General features: G+C 38.0%; 1 protein-coding gene across 10 annotated transcripts in view; it reads left to right on the top strand.

Moving 5' to 3' along the window:
• EYA4 (EYA transcriptional coactivator and phosphatase 4) overlaps positions 1–8370 on the top strand; it is a 261488-nt gene extending 253118 nt beyond the window's left edge. For 9 of the 10 annotated variants that reach the window (XM_082668672.1, XM_082668674.1, XM_082668677.1 and 6 more), the window contains 2 exons: positions 1559–1659; positions 4988–8370. In XM_082668672.1, the coding sequence (XP_082524798.1) occupies positions 1559–1659; positions 4988–5068 (182 nt within the window). In that variant the 3' untranslated portion in view covers positions 5069–8370. Of the gene's footprint in view, positions 1–1558; positions 1660–4925 lie in introns of all 10 variants that reach the window. The other variant, XM_082668673.1, reaches the window with a different exon arrangement.
• Positions 8371–22654: the final 14284 nt, after the last annotated feature.

Genomic DNA, 22654 nt, shown 5'->3' on the forward strand with positions numbered 1-22654 from the left:
ACATAATTGGAGCATTCATAACATATGAATGGCTGGAAATCCACATTTCCAGAAACGTTCAGTAGCAATCAAAGAACTACAGCCTTGTTTATTTAGATCATAGCTATCTATGGAGACATCTTTGACTTTAAGTACCTTTCACAGGCTCTAAGACTTCTAAGAAACTTTCAAAAACAAAAGCTCATCAACTTCTGCCATCTTGAAAGAGTTAAAAGAAAACAACTCATGTATTCTGTTGTCTGTCAAGGAAATGCCTGGGGAAATAGATGGGTTGCACAATGTGCCCTGAAGGTCAACAAACAGGCTCTGGCGGCTTGACAAGAGTTCCGAATCCTAAAATCCCCTACCAGAAATAACCTGCCCTGGGCCTTGCAGAGTTCTGATATTGGCACAGGCAAAAAGAGCCCCCAGCTACAGCTGTTTGGGGAGTATAGTTAAAGAGAGGCAAGCTTTCGTAAAGTAAATTCCTCATTGTCCTAAGCACTGCCATTCAGAGCCCTGGTACCAATCCCATTCATTTTTTATATAAGTGTATTTATGCTAGCAGGATTAATACATCGAACCCGATTTTGCTTTTTGACAAATCAAGTAGTTTTACACAAGCATAAACATTTCCTCTAGTAAGGACATCATTCTTTCTTATTGGCCAAATTGTTCCTTATCTTTAATCTGAAAAAAAAATCATTTTTATTTTTCCCTTTAAGCTAGTATTTTTTGGAGTTCTGAACTATCAGAGTAAGAAAAAGTGAAAAAGAAGCCATGACTGAATGAACATGCTGGGAATGAAATTCAGAGAATAATGCCAATGTTGTAAAAACAAAGAACATGTAAAAATTCTGTGGTGTTATTCCCATAGTGCGATCAGAGGATACTAGTGTCACCAGTGCTGTGGTCCAAGCAAACAGCACCCTTAGTACAATTAATCTGAGCAGACTAGCTCCCAGCCACTTGAAGAAAGGAATTGTTTATCAAGATAAATCCATATCTTAGTATTTCCTCTTTCGTTCTAGGTGAACCTTCAGTTTTTCACAGTAATAATTTTAGCTGACTTGTCTATACTAATTAAAACAAACTAGATAAAATGTAGAATTACACAAATAAATGTAAAAACTGATAGTTGCTTGTAAAGTTGTTCCTATAGCCTTTTAATGGACTGAAAGATATAAAAGAGATATAAGTTTTTTTTCCGATTAGATACTTAGCCCTACTGACTTTTTTTGGAGTGTGAAATACATTCATTTAATAATCTGTCTTAAGTAAAGACTTAGAGTATTCAACCATATTTGTTGATTTCATAAACCCAGAGTTTGCAAGCAAGTTTAAGTGATTGATGTTCAAGAGAAAGTAACTTAACACTTTATGAATCTTTAGGTTAATGAATGCAATGGCTGGAAGAATAAGCAGTGCATTGTTTTTCAGGCAAGGAAAGCTGTTTTGAGCGTATAGTGTCCAGATTTGGCACTAACATAACTTATGTTGTGATTGGAGATGGCCGAGATGAGGAGCATGCCGCTAACCAGGTAACTTCACTCTGAACTTTATCTTGTTTATCTTCCAGGAAAAGAAAGTTGCTTTGAACGAATAATGCAAAGGTTTGGCAGAAAAGTAGTATATGTGGTAATTGGGGATGGTGTAGAAGAAGAACAGGCAGCAAAAAAGGTAACCTGTTTCAGACAATGTTGGTGTGATACTTCTAATGCAAGCTTTTTTGTTTGCATTCCTGTAGTTTGGCCCAATGGCAGCTTGACAAATGATTTAAATTTATAGATGCAAAGCAGTAAGAGCATGAGAAGGTCAGTACTTACATTCAAATAAACCATTTGGAGTCTAGCATTTTTTTTGCCTGAAACTTCATAGGAAATATAGGAACATTTAGTTACATTTATTTGTGTGTGTGCTTATGTGTGTGTGTGTGTGTGTGTGTGTAATACACACAGATATAAGAAAGATGGGGGAAAAAAAACGTTTTTGAGCACATGAAGTTCAACAAGATTAAAGACGCTTAACGAGCTCCATAGAAAGCCATGTGAGTGGCTCAGTTCTTACCCTTTTCCCATCCATCCTCTATGCCATATGGTCCTTGCGAGTGCCTAGTAGTAATTGTGCCCCATGATGATAAATCTGAGGGTAGCTTTAATAGATGAAGAAGAAAACTTACTAGAGAAGTTAATAAATGCTATTGGAGTGGGATATATTATTCAAATCCTTTTGTGCCAACTTGTTATAGAGACTTAGAGGCAATGTCCCTTACATCTTCTAGAAGAGTGTTATTTGTTTTGGTGAGTCATTGGTACTTGCTTGAAGCCAAGCAGCTGGCTTTGAATATATTCAGAAGATCTCATAGGCCCTAGGTATTTAAATCAGCCTTTTCATCTGGCCCATATTTCTGAAAAAATCAAGGCAATTAAAAAACCATTAACTGGTTGGTCCAGCATCAAAAGGAGAATGATATCAAGATTGGCCCCAGATACCAGACTATCGATCAACACAACTGAGATCTACCGCTTCCTTCACTGATTGATAGCAGAATATCATCTAGCCAGGATTAAAGTGATATAATTTATAAAACAAAGCAAAATGATGAATAAGTATTGTTGAATAATGACATGTCAGCATATATTGTTTTACATAGAAAGAATATTGTCTTTATTATCCTGAGGAGATTTCAAATAATCATCTGATAAAGCCTTCACTAAACACTTGCATGTGCTGGAGTGTTTATCTGATTTCTGTCCCCCCTCGCCCTCCCCCCGAAAAAAAACAACATAAACAGTTTCCTAGGAAAGTTTATAGTGATACTAGAAAGGTAAAAGATACGATTTATGTTTGTGGTCAATTCAAATCAAGCAGAATGGAGAAAAAGAAGGAGCTTCCACTTTAGAAGGTTTGGTGACGCGTTGGAAGCCATACTTGAAATATTCCATGCTTTTCCATAACATTAAGAGAGTTGTTTCAGACTCATCCTCCCACAGTGCCCCTCCGTCTTAATTAGCAGTGTCAGTGACCCAAGCTGACGACCACTTGATATCCTTCCGGTTGCACACAGTTGAAATATCTTCTGGAGTTTGTCAGTGTCCCGAGTCCTTGTTGTTTCAATTTTTCATATTGGCACCATAATTACACACAACAAAGAGCAGTCAGTGCAGCCACCATAGCAAGCATTTTACATGTCTTTTAGCCTATGTGAAATTCACACACATCTAGGTCAGGACTAATCAGATTCGCTTTTCCAAACCAGAAATGGTATATGCCTTTGAAAATTAAAATTTATAAAGTCAACCCCATTTATGCGTGGCGTGAAAACTAGACTTGGTATACCAGTTGTTAACACCTTCGGCTTTAAACCCAAAACTTCAGGAGAAAAAGGCATGACTCCAAGTGGATAAGAACCTTGGTTAGAATGCTATTTCCAAATGGTTGTTTATGTAGGTACAGTTTTGGTGATGGTGAAGGCTTATAATTCTATTTTGAAACACAGGTGGTTGGTTTCTCTAGTATCCGGAATGCATGCTCTTCTTTGGATGTAGCTGTAATCGCATGTGCAAAAATATAAAGTACTATTTTGCTATTACAAATAGATCTGAGCTGAATTTTTAAAAAGTTACTTCTAGGTGAATTTTGTGCTTTAATTCGACCCAAAAGCATAATTTGTTTTGTAAATCTAAGAAGAAATTTCAAAGTTGACAACTGAACTCCCCTATAGAAATATATGATGTGAGCCATATTTGTAATTTTAAATTTTTTGGAAGCTGTGTTTAAAAAAAATTAAAAAGAGAGACAGGTAGAATTAGTTCTAATGATATACCAATATACTCAAAATATTATTGTCTAAACACCTAATAAGTATAAAAACTATTCATGTGATATTTACATTTTTAAAACAATTCTAAGTCTCCGAAATTCAGTGTGTATTTTGAACTGGACTTGCCACATTTTGAGAGCTCAATAACCATATTGAGCTAGTGGCTACCATATTGGGCAGTAAAAAACTATATAACAATAGAGATTATTATTTTAATTATTCATTTTTATAATAAAGTGTCTTTTCCATGTTACATATAATATACATATATTTCCATTTTACATGCAAATATATAGTCTACAAGATGTGATCAGCCCAAACTTACAAATAAAGTTTTGGTTTTGTTAATTGCTATAGTGCATTATTTCCTTTTTTTCATTATTGTCCACAATGAAGTATTTTTAGACATTTTTTTTCCTAATTACAACCATTCATGAAATTTTAATACCACGCATATACCATTACTGGTATAGCTTTGGAGAGCCACAAACCATTGTAATATCTAAGAATTTTTTCCCCACAAAAACTCATTTTTGTCCCCGTAAGGGGGTGATATCTCCCCCTTGAGCATGCATGCTGGAGTGCTTTCCCTCAATCCCACACCAAGGAAATAAATCAGGTCAACTCTGCTGGCTTAAATTATTACTTACCCCAGACAAGTAAGAAACTTGATCATCCCCACATTTTCTTCTACCTTATATAGTCCAGCTTCAAATTATATTTTAATGTAGAAAGGAATTCACCCTCTTCCTCTCAAATGGACAAAAAGCCTTGGATTTAGGAAGTTTATCATTTTTTCTGAGAGATGGACCTTAAGGAGTGACGTAGTAAGTAAAATTTGTTTTCCTCCAGCCACGTAGGATTTTGACGCTCAGCTTGCTTTCCCGGATGCTGAGATTAGTAATGACACTTTCCAAAATAAATATTAAACTACTTAAGAAATCTCATTCCTTTCTTTTATTATCATTAAAATCCAGTTCAGATCTATTTCTCTATTATTTTGACAATACCACATTGATGCTACCAAACCTTCAAATATGATCGTCCCTCCCTTAAACTCCCTCCCTTGAACTTGGGTGAACTACACTTCCTTGTGCGGACCGCTGCTTCACTGAGATAATAGTTATGCTCTCTCTCCATCCCTTCCCCTTCTCTCTCCCATCCCTCCCTCTCTTAACCACACAGCACAATATGCCCTTTTGGAGGATATCAAGTCATTCAGACCTCTTGGCTCTACATCAAGCACTGGAATTAGAGTATTTGTAACTGTGTTCTCTAGCTGGAGATCCGTTTTTTTTTTGTTTTTTTTTTTTTGTTTTTTTTTTTTATATTTCAAGTACACTGAATTTTTATGTGTGATTCAATGCCTCTGGCTTTACACATATAAATTGTCTTAAAGGATGAAATCATATTTGGAATGAGAATTCCAGAATGAAGAATTCAGATTGCTGAATGGAATTAAACTTTAGTGCTACAGAAAGGAAGCTCTATGGTCTTATATTTACAACACTTTAATGGTTTAAAAAAAAAAAATCTGTGGAGGTTGCTGGTACACACCGAATGAGTCCTAACTGGAAGTAACAGCTTTAGCAAAGAGCTCTCACCCTGGCAAAGCACCAACACAGGCTCCGTCTGACAAGGTTCAACAACATTCCTCAAAATGGGAGATCTTCTCAGCCCTGAGGTTTGAATCTGACTTTAGCCTACCTAGCCCAGAAAATCTGAATTGGAATGCACTCAGACTGTGTAAGGACAGTCCTATCTAGACCTGTAATTTGTGTAAATTATTGATGAAAGTAATTTACTGTGACTTTATTAGCAGCTGACTTTGAAAGTGGATGCAATTTTTCTTTCATTTGTCGGGGAGGGTAGCGGGAGGGGAAATGGGAATCTAATCATGTCTCTTTTTTTAAGTTTGGCAAACAGAATGTTCATACTGATGTGTTGTGCCTTAAAGACAAGACAGCATTTGTGTGTTACAATGTAACTTTGGTTAAAATCTCTGTAGATAATGAAAAACAAAAACCTTTGTGATCATTCTTAAGATGACCAAATTTAAAATTCAAGCTATCAAAGCTTCATAATGCATCAGCAAGAAACTGAGTATTTGTTGCAATAAGAAAACAATAATAATAAAGGAAAGCTTGTGTTTTATTTGGGTTCTTAATAATTCCAGTAATTGTATGAGGCAACTATTGGTGCATCCAACCAGAAGCAGAAGGTTTGGGAAAGATTGTGGGACCTTTACTTAGAAAGTGAAGTGTATGTTGAAACCTTGAGTACCCTTTCTACAGTTTTACTGGAGAAAACTAAGAGCCATATTCATGATGACCTATACTGTTTGGAGTCTGACTCGTTGATACGTCTAAGTTGTATAGAGGAAAATATTCTGATGAAAATCATAAGCAAATATCACCCAAACTTTCTTAAAATATGCATGAACATGGCTTAAAATTCACATTGGGTGAACAGGGCTTAAAATAAAGCTAAGTGCATTTATTCCCAATGCCATTGCAAAAATGAAGTGTCATCAGTAGTGGAAGGTGAATGCCCCGGACGGTTTCTAAGGAAAGAAGTGAATCAATGAAAATTTTACCTAGACTATCATCATAAAATAAATGAACAGGTGAGCCAGATCTTGGCAGCGTTACTGAAGTTACAACGGTGAAATAGTATCTGGTTCTCTGTCTTAACACATCCATCCAGTCTCTCTCCATTACAGACCTGCGTACCTTAGTTTCTGGCTGTACCATTACTGCACAATGGACTTCATTCATTGCAAGGAGAGCCTGTCATCGTTGTGTTTGCATGTTTTTTTTTTCTTGGTGTGTAGCCCATGTTAGGAACACGATACAGGTTCTCCTGTCATTTCGTATGACATGATTTCCCTTGTGGAAATTTAAGACTTCAAGATCTAGGAGTGTTTTAATGGTGTCTACACCTGCAGTTCTGTGTTTAAAATGTCACAATGCGGAACTTGCCATCCAGCTACTAAGCAGTGCTCCTAACCAGAGGCTGGTCCACGATAATCCATCATCTGAGGCTTCAGTGGCTCCCAAAAGATTGGTGCTTTGTACACTGATCACAACATTTGCTATGGAAATGTGATTTTATTTTCCAAGCTATAAACCTGTATTTCTTTACTGTACGCTAAGGCCATGTTTACATTGGGCAGAAAGAGATTGAGACCCTATTTTGCAGATTTTAAGATTGTGGTTTCATCACACGTAGACCTTAATCTTAATCTTTAAATTTTGTAGCTTTTGGCTACCTCTGCACCAAGTACTCTTGCAGATAGATTAAGGTTGGAATACTTAATAATAATAATAATAAATCTTGCATTTCTATTGGCCTTTAGCTTGAAAACAGTAGTTTTAAAAAATTAAAGAGCTGCATTGATTATCAGTACATAATTCTATTTTGTGCACTAAAACCTTAAATATTTATTACTGTGAACAAAACAAAATTATCTTTACTGTAGAGCCAGGTTCTTTAAATGATAGAATTTTGGCATTACATCGAAATTTTTCACTCTTTTTCATATCAAACAGGCAAGGCTTCTTATGCTGCTAAACCTGCAGGTACAGAAAGGAACACCCCTTTACAGGGCAAAGAGGAGAGTCACTGATTACATCAGCAGTGCTATTTCCCACAGACCTCTTCTCCGATGATGATGTGTTCAGAAGAGGCTGCCAGCCTAAAACCTAAATGCTAGGTTGTTGGAGAACAGCTCGTCTGGTACCACCGTGGTGCAGGCCAGTGAGCCCACATCACAGTTTGTCCTGTGACTTTGAGCATGCTCAGGCTAGAACGCTTCTCTTCCCCCCCCTTAGGAACCCAAGATCCTATTCCTTTCTGATCTTAAAAACAAAAGATAAACCAACAAACAAAAAAGCCCCTTTGGAAGTTGCCATGTTCTGTTGACATATAGGATATTGTGCCTTATTATAAACCAATTTGAAAATGTTTTGTCACGGACATGGGTGTTTGGTTCCTATATGCACAAACTTGTGATATCGCCGGGACAGGTCACCACCTCGTGTTGCACCTGAAGAATAGCAAAACAGGTGGCCCAGCTACAATAGTGTCACAGACAAGATGAAGTCATTACACCCTGCAAAGATTTGTAAATCAAATTCAGAGGCAAAAAAATATTTTAGGATCATGGAATTTGTGCACAAAAAGTAGATAATAACACTCTAAAAATGTTTTTTCCCTTAGTCTCTGGTGAGCTAAGATGCAAAATAGTGTCAACAGCATGCTCAGTATGAAGGTTTTTGGGGTTTTTTTTTTAATGCACATTTGTTTATGACAAGCCTGCATTCTCAGTGAATATGGCATTTAGTATCTCTTTTAAAAACAAACAAGCATCTTGAGCCAAAGTTGCATTTTTGACTCCCAGCTATGGTAGCATTATGGAAATCTAACAAAGTCAAGGGTTTCTGTTACGTATTAGTAAAGTATAGATTATTGGGGCCTACATAATTTAAAGAAATGTAAATTAATATTAAAAGCTTGTAAAAATATGTATATCTTTACTATTTCTCAATAAATACCTTTGGAAATGATTTCGTTTTCTTCACCCTCCATGTCGTAGAGTTTCTGTTGTGTGTACTAAGCTTGATTCTAAATAACGTGAAATTTGTATTTAGGCTTCTTGCTGTCTTCTTACCTTCCCTTGTTTGTGCCTAAATTGCATAGTTTGCAGTTAAGGCAAGCTGAGCTGCCACACAGTAAAATGTCACTAATTAAGACTAAAAGTGGGCTGATGTACTGAAAAAGATGTGAGTACCTAGTTTTTTACATACAGGTAGTTATGTTAAAGTATAATGCATAATGTAGTCACTAGAGACAGTGACTACATTAGTGATAGATGTATCGTTAGTGATAAAATAATACCATTTAGAATATTTAAAGCAAGTTCCCTTTAGATGAATATGGGACATGGTTTATAAGTAGCTTCCAAGAGTGATAAAGGAATGTTTTTCTGAAACAGATCTAACAGCTCCTTTATTATCTTGTGTATAGTATTGATTTACTTGCAAGTCTGTTGTTCAAATACAAACCAAAGGGAAATTTCAGACCAAGCTCTTTCACAACTTTTTAAAACATCACCCTCCAAGTTGATGAGTAGGTCCTTATCTCTAAAACTGCACATGCTCATCCAACACTTCTGTCATTTCCCTGCTTTACTGTTAAATAATATTTAGTCCTTATACTTATCCAACATGACACATATTTTATTTATCTTTTGTATTAGATGACTCACTTACTAGAATGTATGTTCTGTGAAGGCAGGGATTTGTTTTGTTTTGTTTTCTTAACTTCTATATAACCAGTATCTAAGAAAGTGTCTGGCATATAATAGGTACTCAAAAAACATTTGTTGAGTGAATGCATAAACCATAGGAAAACATCTATATGATCATGGTTTGGAATTAAAGAAATTTAAAATGGTAGAGTTAGATTTTTTTTAAAAAGAAGAAAAAGAAAACATACAGGTAAGTTTAGAGGGGACCAATGTAAATTTTTACAACTTAGCTGGAGTGTTTACTGACCTAATAATTCATGAAAATAAAGAGCAATAAGCCATAAGCTTAGGTGTATTTGGAAAAAAGTTATACATGAGCTGGAAAGTTATACATGAGGAAAAAAAATAAGTTCATAATGAATCAATGATTTCTTCCTCTTCCTTTTACTCTTTTCTTTAAAAAAATAATATGCAACATCAGTAGATTTAGTTGATTTAAATTACTTAAAGCCACAAAATATTATGTAAAAATCAGATCTATGCAGACTCTGTGGTTCATGATTCTGAATCCCAGAAACAAAAAAATGAAAGAAAGAGAAGTGTGTGATTTTCCTTAGGTAGCAAAAGGTAACCATTGTTTAATATCTGTGCATGGTTTGCATTTATTTATTAAAAAATCAGTTATTGGATGTAGTGATACATATATTCTCATTCACTGGTCACTTCTCAAAGCCCTCTCAAGTCTAACCAGGCCAAAGTCAATTCTGGGGATGTACTCTGGCCAAGAAAGATGTTTGCACACAGCAAAAATAATTTCAAGCTCTGACTTTAAATGCCTGACTCGCCTCCAGAGGATCTTCCAGGATTGTTAGCACAGAGTTTGAAAAATGTGGAGACATAATGTGCTAAGAAATCTCTGACAAAGCAGATATATACGAGCCAGATGCTCATTTTCCCTCCCCATGAAATACTTTTTGATTGGGGCTTGTGCGGACACTGTCTCTACAGCTAAAGGGCACTGTCTCTACAGCTAAAGGGCACTGTATTGTCCTTCGTAGTCATGAAGTCTTGGAGTTTTGTGCCTGGGAGCTGCGATGATGATGTCAATCTAGTTCTCTGGGGAGCCTTCCGGGAAATACAAAGATTTGAATGAGAGCATGTATCGGAGGCGGTGGAAGAGCCATCGAGTCAGTCTCCTACCACAGCTGGTAGGGCTGACCGTGAACTCAGCACACTACTGACCCTCGGTTCGGTGGCGGAAGGTGTGAAGACAGTGTGTGAAAGGCGCCACGATGGGTAAGCACATGGTACGTGGCCAGTAACTTGCATATGCACCTGACCAGCCCACAAAGGGAGAATTCCTGGACAAGATGATTTCCAAGCTGGAACTCCACTGGCAAAATGGAGAAGGCCAGGGAAAAGGGGATGGGAAACACCCAGATAAAGTGGAAAATATATATATGAGACTCTAGGTAAGAGAGAGAAAAGTAGAATGATGTGGTCAAGGAGCTGCAAATAATTCCTATTTCTGAGGCACAGAGTAAAGATAGGAAATGAGGCTGGAAATAAACAAGGGCCAGATCATGAAGTTTTCCAATACACCGTGAATCAATTTTGGTTTTATCCTGGGATAAGTAGTATTCAATGAACCGTTTATAAACAAAGGATTTATGTGTCTGGATTTATGCTTGATAACAGTTTCTCTGGCAACTCATTAGAGGTAAGGGATCTAAGAGGATCCCAGAGAGTTATTGATCTATTCCTGAATTAGGGGATGGCCGTGAATATGGACGTACACAGACTCAAAAAGATTAAGATGCTAAGAAGAATGAGGACTTAGCAATCATTACTGCTTCTCAGGTAAATCCAGCCTGCCTTCTAGGTTTCTGGTTTGGGAAATTTGGAAGACGCAGTGCAGTTCACAGAGATCAGAAACACAAAAGAAGGAAAAAAGCTTCTGGTTGTTGTTTTTATTGCTGGTGGTGGTGCTTGTCATTGAAGGAAGATACTGAGTCCAGTGTTTGAAAGTGTTCATTTGGAAGAATTGTTCTGTGTAAAGCTGAATTTGCAGCAACTTCCCGGCTGTTTCTTAAACACCCTACTGCATCATAACTGAGTTACTCTGAAAGCAGTCCAAAAATCTAAATAATTTCATCTGATCATATCAGTTAGTCATTTAAGAAACATGTAGCATTGTGCAAACTTGAGACAGCACAAGTGAAAGTTGGGAAAGATGGCGGTAATGTAGAATGTGTAGGCACAAGGCACACCAGGGAAAATTATTGGGGGTGACCAATTGATTTAACATGCTGCTCCCCATATCCTGCCTTACCCCAGTTTCCAGTAAAGATAAACCCTGGTTTACAACCCTGGAGAAATTCAAATGCCTCAGTGAAATTTTCGTCAGTAAATGACAGATGATTTAATCACTTATTCTTAGATGGATTCTGTATTCCCCCAAAGTATGGCTTTCATTAGGATCTATGTTTTGGTTGAATAAGCTATTTCATGAGAGTGGGCAGTAATAACATGTATGTGAACAGAAATTAAAATTAATGCCAAACACACACCTGCAAAGCTATGCTATTTGGCTCATGAAATTACTTCTACATCAGTTATGGGAACAGCAGGGGGTGGAGGTAGGGGAGACACTAGAAAGGGCTCTGAAAAAAAAAGTGGTCTAACACATCATTTTTTAAATTTGCATTTAGAGTTTTACAAATGACAAGTGCATTTTCCAAGTTTTGAGGACCCACCCCTCTTCTCAATAAAATCTACTACCACATACTATTACCCCTTTCGGCAATATGCATTGTTACAAGGCTTGGCTCAAGAATTGGTTTCTAAGAATAGACAAGGGAACATTTTCTTTCTGTCTGTGCAGAGTGTGAATATTCATTCATGCTCCTTCTCTCTGTGTGAAGCCTTTATTGTTGTTGTAGTTTTACTCATCTGACCTCAGCAGTGTCAGCTGGGTGGAGACAGTGGGTACCACTGAAGTGAGGTGAGCAATGGGAATGTCTTGCAGTCTTGCTTTGATTTAATTGGTAGCTTTGGAGTCAGCTCTAAAGGGAGAGAACGTGCCAGAGGAGGAAGAGGAAGGAAAGTAACATTGGCAGACATATAATGAGCCAGGAGCTTACCCTATGTGACCTCATTTAATGATCACATCCCTGGGAGCTGGTATTATTAGTCCTATTGTATAGTTTAAGTGACTTCCGGAGGTCACATGACTGGTGGGTGGCACAAATAGAACTGGAAGGTAGGTCTATCAGGTGGACCATCTGGGCTGCAGAGTTATGCTCCTTGCACTGTATCTGGTTGTCCAACTATTGTAATCGAGTTGCTCAGAACTTGTAGAATTATGACCTGAGGAAAAGTGCAATCAGGAGCAGGTGAGGTGAAGGATGGATTGGGAGTTTGCAGTTAGCAGATGCAAACTATTATATATAGGATGGATAACAACAAGGTCCTACTTATAGCACAGGGAACTGTATTCAATATGCTGTGATAAACCATAAGGGAAAAGAATATGAAAAAGAATATATATGTATATATATATATATATATATATATACACATACACACACATATATGTATACTGAATCACTTTGCTGTACAGCAGAAATTAACATAACATTGTAAATCAACTGTACGTCAATAAAATAAATGTTTTTAAAAAAGCATGTGAGATTGCAAACAATGGAGTTAACTGTAACTCTTATCTCCCCACATGGGTATAAATGCCATCCAAGTAACATCCTATGTTGCCTATGTGACAAATGGCTCTTGTGCTAAAAAAATGTTACTTTTGCAGATAAATGGTAAAAGGACCCTTAGCTGATGATTTGACTTAGTGATCACAGTTATATCCAGTTCTATATGGAAACCCAAGAGATAACTATCCAATGAAAGCTGCTGAGTTGATTGACATTTAGTTAAAAACACATTTTCCAATGTCCCCTTTTCAAAATGCCTTTCTTGAATTAACACATACATCAACAGCTTTTAGCACAACTGACTTACAGGCTCCCTGACCTTACGGAGGGCTCTGAACAGGTGTCTGACCAGAGTGGGGAATTAGGAAGTTTCAAGAGCCACCTGGTATGAGGGGAAACAAACCAAGGTGGAGCACTGAAGAATCAGCATGATTTCAGCAGTGTCTAGAAGGAAGATGTTCAGAAGAAAGTCCCTAAAGGGTAAATGGAGAAAATGTTTTTAGAAACATATTGGCCAACTTCATATCTTTTTAAAAATTCTATAGTGGACATGGGTTTCTTTTTAAGTTGTAAAATATACATGAAATTCACCATCTTTACAATTTTTAAGTGTACAGTCAGTGGTTTGAAGTACATTCACATTGTTATGTTACCATCACCAACCATCCATCCACAGAACACTATGTCTTGCAAAACTGAAACTCTGCACCCATTGAAAAATAAAACCCTTTCCGCTCTCTCAAGCCCCTGGAATTTGACTACTCTACGTACCTCATATAAACATAGTCGTACAGTATTTATCCTTTGGTGACTGGCTTATTTCACTTAGCGTAATGTCCTCAAGGTTCATCCTTGTCCCAGTGTGTGTCAGAATTCCTTTCTTTTGAAGGCTGAATGATATGTCATTGTATACATATACCACATTTTGTTTATCCACTCATCCAGTGAACATTAGAGTTGCTTCCAGCTTTGAGCTATTGCAAGTAATGGTGCTATCAACATGGGTGTACAAATACCTCTCGGAGTCCCTGCTTTATGTGTTGGGTATATACCCAGAAGTGAAATTGCTGGATCATATGCTAATTCCAGTTTTAAATTTTTGAGGAACCACCACACTTTTCCATAGTAACTACACCATTTTACGTTCTCATTACTAATGCACATGGGTTCCAATTTCTCCACATCATCGTTAACTCTTATGTTTTTTGATTGTAGCCATTCTAACGTGTGTGAGGTGATATTTCATTGCGGTTTTGATTTGCATTTCCTGAATGATTCATGATGTTGAACATCTTTTTATGTGCTTATTGTCCGTTTATATACCTTGTTTGGAGAAATGTCTGTTCAGTCCTTTGCTTATTTTTAAATTGGGTTGTTTTTCATTGTTGTTGAATTGTAGGAATTCTTTATATAGTCTGGATATTAACTTCTTATCAGATATATAAGTTGCAAATATTTTCTGCTGTTCCATGGGTTGCCTTTTCTATAGTAAACATGAGCTTTCTTGTGTACTCAGTATCTCCCTTTTTAGGGAACGACCATACCTCTGGGCTCAGCCTTAGCCAATCAGCATATTCCATCCTATTTGCCACAATAATTTATTTGCCCAAAGATAGGTATAGGACCAAAACTTGGCTTATGGAAGCCCACCCCGAGACTTCTCTCCAAATCTGTTGTGGGAGATGCACTGTCCTTCTGGGATAATAAGCTCTGGTAGCTTCTTCAGCCTAGAACACCAGGACTGTTCTTCTCACCATGCTGAGAGAGAACCTGAATATGAAGCCAGCACATGAGCTGAGAGATGGAGCCTGGTGATATTACTGGAGAATTTAGTTTCAGCATGTCAGGAGCCAGAACTTCTACTCAACAACCATGCCTGGATTTTTTTAGTTTCGTAAGCCAAGAGCGCTTCTTTCCTTTTCTTCCCTTTCCTTCCCTTTCCTTTCCTTTCATTTCCTTTTGTTCCTTAAACTTGTCGTCAAGAAAGTGTGCACTAATAAACAATTGGAAATGGTGATTCCTGGAGCAAACAGCCCAAAGGATGCCCTCCAATCAACGTCTGAGAGAATAAAGGAGGTTAGAATTGGTCAAAGTATGTTAAGTGGTTTGGGACTCCTGATTCTCTGGGTCTGCTCTTTCCGGTTACACTGCGGCCAAGAGACATGGGATCGGCAGGAAAATAAAAGGGAGGGAACTGTTTATCTAAAAGAAAGGGACCTAGGACTTCCCTCGTGGAGTGATTAAGAATCCGCTTGCCAGTGCAGGGGACAGAGGTTCGAGCCCTGGTCTGGGAAGATCCCACATGCTGCGGAGCAACTAAGCCTGTGCGCCACAACTACTGAGCCTGAGCTCTAGAGCCCGCGGGCCACAACTACTGAGCCCACGTGCTGCAACTATGGAAGCCTGCGTGCCTAGAGCCTGTGCTCCGTAACAAGAGAAGCCACCGCAATGAGAAGCCCGTGCACCGCAACAAAAAGTAGCCCCTACTCGCTGCAACTAGAGAAAGCCTGCGCACAGCAACGAAGACCCAACGCAGGCAAAAATAAATTTAAAAAAAAAAAAAAAGCGATCTAAAATATCTTAGAATAGTTTTAAATTGTTACTTTCAAATATTCCCCCCTCTACATTACAGTGCCCTTGATCAATCCTGGCACCTCACTTTATGTCACCCTATAAATTGGCCATACGTCCTGAGAACACAGATATGTAGGCCTGGAATCTCAGAGCTCCATCTGCTTCCCTCATCCTCCCTGCCCTAAATCCAGTGACCACATCACCTAATCATCTGTGAAAAGCAGTTTAGAACAAACTTAGTCAACTGGATGCCAAATCCTGTGACCACTCTTTACTTTTTCTTTCTTTGGAAAAATGTTTAGCCTATCACCCTGACTCATGACAGTCCCTCTGATAGGCACACAATGTGTTCAGCAAAAAGGGCACTGCTAAGTCACAGCAAGTCCCCAACATTCTGTATGATGAGAACTAACATGATAGTTAGAACTTGTACAGGTTTTCTCTTTTCCCCTATTTTCATGTAACCCAAAACACTCATAAGGCGCACACCCTGAGAGCTTATTTACTTTGTTTTTAGATCAACCAGAACCTTTTTTTTTAACAGCTGAATGCTAAACCCTAAAAGTAAGAGTTTCTATTACAACAACTGACAGAAACTTAATGCTGGAGAACACATCATAGTAATGAAACAACTCATGACCTTGACAGTTGTGAGGCTGTTGTCTGTTGGTCTTTTTACAGGGCAGTAATTTAACCTTGTAGGTACTTATTTCTTTAACATTATGTATAGGAATAAGTCACCTTCCTAGCCTGAAATTCCCTTCTTTAATAACCAAATTGTACATAATTAATTAGTGCCTTTTTTATGTTTTGTTTAAAACAATGGTCTAGCAAGAGTTTCCTTCTAAACACTTAGCTTGAATCATATTTATTAACTACAAAACATGAGCTATTTGCCAAAATCTGACCATAAAGTATGCTATCTTGAGTTTCTCTCTCTGTTCTAAAGAGAATAAGAAGAGAAATATCTTTAAAATAACCAATCCCATCCTGAGAAAAATTTCCAGTTGCTTTCTCTCCTTGAGATATTTGTTTTTAATTAAACCCAACCAAAGTGAAATAAAACAAAAATAAAATGATCTGGAGTAGTGGAGGCAAGTCGAATTAAAGTACCTTTTCCATTCAAAACAATGTCTAAATAAATGTTTAAATTCATCAGACTTTCACTGCCTAATAATGTGACATGTTTACAATGTTGAAGGAAATCAGGTGTTTTCATGCTAAATGAAAATAAAATTTATGTACCGTTATTACCATATTCTTTGCCTGGTATTTCTCACTCTATTCATCATTAAAAGCTGCTCAATAAATACTGTGCAAACTGCCTGTAGGGATGTAATAACTTAGAATCGTCTACAAGTAACCACTCCTCAGAGGCTTAAGAAGAGTAAAGGGCTTGAGAGGGAATGTTTGCACCACAATTGCTAAATTGTGAAAAAGAGAGTTATCAGTCTCTTTTCTCTTCATATTTGATATAGTAGAAGCAAGTTTGGACACTAGTGCTCTAGCCTGAGATGAAGTCTTTATCCATCCTCATGTGAGCTGAGGCAGACAATAGGTTAAATGGTATGATTTTGGAGACTAAGTTTCCTCTACCCAGCTATATCAGAAAAGCTGATGGAGAAAGACTTACTTGTCTACCCCATGTATTAGTTAGCCATTTCTGTGTAACAAATTACCCCAAAATTTAGCTGCAAAATTTAAAGTCATGTTGGTTTCTTCTACTGTCTACAAGTAATTACCACTGCCAATTTTGCATTATTTGTATTGCTTAGGGCAATGGAATAAGGATGTCCCTAGATCTTTCCAAGTCAAGTGGGTGTTCCATTTCAAGGCAAAAAGGGAGGCCATGAGCCTATTACTTGGTTTTATATCAGGAGCCAAATGTCAGCAGCTCAGAGCGGCATTAAGGACATTTTAATATGTGTACTTTTACTGTTTTTTTTTTTCACTTACAAAAGATTTATCCCAAGATTCTTTAGCAGCAGATGCTCTTCAATTTCTATAAAGTGTGATTCAGTTCACGAACAACTTGTAAAAGCCGTATATGCCAAAATATTCTAGCTTACTTCCTTCTTACTAAAGTCACGCTCCCCTTTTTGCCTGTCAACAAGAGTGTCTCTAAGGTCAAGCATTGTAATATTTGCTCATGCCTGAGGAAAGAAGGAATGAATGATTTGAACAGGCCAGATTGAAACCTAGTCAAGGAAAACCAAGAGATTGCCTCTTCAGCATATCTGACTATGGGTTTACAAGATGTTTTGATGTTGAATCAAGCTTGAAATCTGCTTTAAATTATATGATTTATCATTTGTCCCCTTCTTCTCTTTGTCATTAGAATTCCTTTCTTTAGAGATATATTTTATGTGACTGAAACAGAGCATGATCCTGTGGTCCTTCCCCCTCTCGTCCCTCCCCGTCTTCCACCTGCCTTTTGTCTGTAGAAAAACTTTAGTCAAAGAATAAGTTTAATCAGAGAAGTGAGAAAATAGAGAAGCAAAGGAAAGCAGTCAAACAGGACAAACTAATAATAGTTTAGTCATTAAGCAAAGTCAAGGACCTTTAGTTCCTCTTCAAGGGCTGTAGATAATATTCTGAGCCGTATCCTCTGAGCTGTTTTGTAGATACTGAAACCCCCACCAGGTGGAAGAACGTAACTACATGATGACCAGATTATAGCCATGACATAAGCTGCCACAATTCCGAGAACTGGCCTCAGAGAAATGGGAACAAACCGACCCTGGAACTGAAGACTAACTGTACTTGAAACACTCAAGATGATGCTGATCAGACCACCTCATGACCGATTTCAAGATGACTGTCAGAGCCAACTGTGCTGTTTCTGCATGTAGCCCCTCCCTCCTTCTATACAAAAAAGCTCTTGCCCACTGATTGTCAGTCGGGAAGTCAGCCTTTGGACAGGAGTCTGCCCTTCCCTCTGGTTGCCAGCCTCTGAAATAAAGCAAACTTTCCTTTCCACCAACTTTGCCTCTTTATTGGCTTTAGAATGGCGAGCAGCCAGATCCCACTTTTGGTAACATGATGACTACAAAGGAAGAAGCTAAGAGTAGTAGCTTGAAGTATCCAGTGACAATCATTGAGGAGATGTTTTAGTGGTTTAGTATGGCAAAGAACCCATCACAAGAACTCTGCTCTCTGAATCTGATTTTAATGAAAATATGGACTCTAAATTTAAATAGTCCAATAAAGTTGATACAAAAATGATGCTTAGAAACTGTTTTGGACTGATAGGAAAAATTTCTTTATGTGTAGAAAGACCAATTTGGGATGATGGGAAAAGCACAGGATTAAGAATCAAAAGACCTATTTCTTGATCTTACTTTTAGGGTTTTTTTCCCTTAATTGAGATATAATTGACATATAATATTATATTAGTTTCAGGTGTATAACATAATAATTTGTTATTTGTGTATATTGTGAGATGATCACCACAGTACATCTAGTTAACATCCATCACCTCACAGTTACAAACTTTTTTTTTGTGATGAGAACTTTTAAGATCTACTCTCTTAGAGACTTTCAAATATACAATATAGTATTAACTATAGCTGTATTAACCATGTTGTATATTACATCCCCAGGACTTATTTATTTTATAACTGGAAGTTTGTACCTTTTGACACCTTCACCCATTGTGCTCATCCCCACCCCACCCACCTCTGACAACCACTAATCTGTTCTCTACATCGATAAGTTTGGGGGGTTTTGTTTTGTTTTTAGATTTCACATATAAATGAGATCATACAGTATTTGTCTTTCTCGGTCTGGCTTCTTTTACTTAGCATAGTGCCCTCAAGGTTCATCAAAAAAATTCTTTTCTTTTCCCCTCTGTTTTTCAGGAACACTTATAAAGTAAAATAAGGGGAATAGAAATTATTGTTTCCAATATTCTTTCCTATTTGGGGATTTGAGCATTTATAGTTGATTGAAAATTGGAAATGAACATAATATCAATAAAAGGAGTATGTGACTTCTGTTTACATTTAAGAAATATTTTGGCATCTGGCAATAAAAACTTACTGACTCATTTACTCAACAAAAACTTATCAAGCACCTATTATGTGTCAAGCCCTCTATTAGGCACTGGGCCAAAATAGCAAAGGAAGGAGGCCTTGTCCCCAAGAGGTGTTTGGAGTTTGGAGAGGGATACAGTTAGAAGCACAGACAACCACAAGGCCTGGGATAAGTGCTATAATGAGAGCTGTATGGGGTGGTATTTGGAAATGAATACAATTTCCAATTTAATAGTTTTTGAAGTGGAACCACTTTTTATCCGTGTCCAACTAAAATGGCTTCCTAATCTTACATCACAATATAAAAAATGCAGGCCTTCTGTTGATCTGCTGCAGAGATGGCATATGTGCGCAGAGACATCTGTTTAGACGTCCACTTAGCAAGCATTCTGTCAGCCTGTCAGGACCAGCACCCCAGCTGAAACACATATAGCCCCAGACATCAGCTGTAAGGGAACCAAATGGTGTCTTCTCAAAAATTACCTTAGAGGGCTTCCCTGGTGGCGCAGTGGTTGAGAGTCCGCCTGCCAATGCAGGTGACGCAGGTTCGTGCCCCGGTCCGGGAGGATCCCACGTGCCGTGGAGCGGCTGGGCCCGTAAGCCATGGCCGCTGAGCCTGTGCGTCCGGAGCCTGTGCTCTGCAACGGGAGGGGCCACAGCAGTGAGAGGCCCGCGTAATGCAAAAAAAAAAAAAAAAAAAAATTACCTTAGAATTCAAAGTATCTAAACAGCTTGACAGGCACAACCAATGATTTATAAAGGAAACCCACAGCACACAGATGTACGTAGCCCCTAAGTTCAGTAAGGAACATTCTGAATTTCAACTGTCTCACTCCAGTACTGAATTTAGAATCTTCTCCATTGAATGAGACAACGCATAACACCATGAATGTAAGCCAAATGAAAAGACATGTTAGGTGCTAGCCAAATAATGGCAGATCAATTAATAATTAATTCATTCCTTATTAATTAATTAATAGGTAAAATTCCACAAATCTAAAACACTTGGCAATATTGGAAATCTTTGATTGCTTGATAGTCTGCTGTTTTTATGAGAAGTTTCGAAACTGAAGAAGCTTTTTATTTTTAGATTTTCAGAGTAGTAATGCAGCAAAATGGACTATTAGGTCGTTACTGCGTCAGTCTCATATCTATTGAGAATAATTAAAGAAAAACAAAAGTTCCCCCCATGCTCCCAGGAAAGCCTGAAAGTTCTAAAGCTTTGCTAATCAGTAAAGACTAGAAATTCTTTTAAACCTGTTTAATCAATAAATTTCAGTTAAAGGGTGGTGGTAACAAGCAAACACCAGAGCTGATTTTAAACTTACCTAATCAATCAATGAGGACTTGCTGCAATGAAGCAACTCTGAAAACCAACCAATCAATGACAGCCTTACATTTTCAAAGCCAGCAATTGCGCAGCACACACACTCTAGTGAACATGCTTTAAGGCTGAAATCAGACTACCCTTGCCCCTCACCAACACAAAACCCTGCTTCCAAGACTGTGGCAACCTCGTCTTGCCTCTGTAACCAACACCACCCAAAATAAGTTCTTCCCCAAACCCTTTGTAAGATCTCTCTTTGCTCAGTATGACTAGCCGAGTTCTTCCTACTTCAGCAAGCAATAAATTCAACTTTGTATTTTCGGGATCCAATGTGTTGACCTCTTCCTTTTTTGACGCTATATACACATTATTTGAAACTAAAATGACTCTAACTTTACTTGACACTTTGCGTACACTTGTTTTTCTACAAGATGACCCATGATGTTAAAATACTTTATTTAGGAAACATTCTATACTAAGTATAGACCCACACCCCTATGTAAAATCTGTCTGCCTTTTATAAGTTTATCTTTACTTACAAATTCTGCCCTTAATCTGTCCAACACACAGTTTGGACTCCCAATCTTTTTTTATGCCATAATTGACCACCTCGTTCTCCAAACTATAAGCCTTGGACTTAGTAATGACCCTTCCTTCTTTCTTCCCTCTCCAGGCTTAGCAATACTATTTCTGAAATGTTCTTTAAATCTCTGTCCTCACCTCACGCCTCTGGCCCTAGCCCTAATTAAAGATTTCAATTCATTTTTGCCAAGAGGATTACCCAAAGTTCCTCCACACCCTTCTAATACATCACCTGTGAGCCAGACCGCCGGGGTGATAAAGAACAGAACTAAGTTTGTTTCCTTGCTGTTTGAAAGTCTGTTTTAAAGACCCCAGGATCTCTTAAGGGACTAGGTAGAGACTCCTTCCTATGACAGTGTGACACCAATGCTACTGACTCACCCTCCTCTCTGCCCATTTGGATTTGGCGTTTCCCATGGAAATTGCTTGCTCTTCCTTAAACACCCTGTACTCTCATTGCTCTTGCTAATTAATTCCTCTTCCTAAAAATCCTTTTTGTCTTCTGAACACTGCTCATGCTAAAATCATCTCCCTATGTTTTGCAATTCATTCTGCTAGTAGAACATGGAATTCAGTGCGTTCATGCTCATCGTACGCCCTTACTGGAAGCAGCTTAAGACAAAAGCAAAATCTTATTTCTCTTTGGGTTCCATTGGTGAGAAAAAAAAATGGTAATACAGAGTAATATTCCAGTAAATGTTAATTTAAAAGGATTTCATTGGTATATGGACTATATACTAATACAGCAGCTGACCTTAATGTGTTCATAGGACTTGTAGAATTTCTCTACTGAAAACTCTTCATCGTGTAAATCCACTTGACCCTGACCTCCCAGCACTGCCTATATTAAGGTCTGTAAGTTTCTAGGAGCAAATGTTAGTCTCTGGTTTCGTTTTCGTCTCTGCTGGGCTCTCACTGAGCTATTCTTATGAGAGAATGCCAAGGCATTCCAGAATTAATGTTTGCATGTGTTTCCAGAGGAATGTTTCTTGGACTTTCCTGTCTTCGCTGTCATTTTAAAGGAATGACTTAGACGGCAGCAGAGACTCCTGTTTGCCTTGGCAGTTGTTAGCGATGCTTTGGCAGATAGATTCCACACCTCCTGGTTTGGGAGGTGGGAGCTTAAAGAAACATTTATTGAGCTCTTACTACATGGCAGGTTCTAGGTTAGATGATAAGGCTACAAAGACAATTAAAAACAAATATCTGTCCTTAAAAATTTGCACTCTAGTAATGAATGAGGCAGGTGTCCATGCAAATAATAAAAACACACAAAGAAGGGGTGGGGTGCAGCCCTGAAGACTGTGTTCCAGAAGCAGAGAGATGGACTGGGAGAGAGGGCTTCCTGGGGAGGTGATGTTGGAG

The sequence above is a fragment of the Grampus griseus genome, assembly GCF_964374135.1.
Source record: "Grampus griseus genome assembly, chromosome: 13".
NCBI lineage: Eukaryota > Metazoa > Chordata > Mammalia > Artiodactyla > Delphinidae > Grampus > Grampus griseus.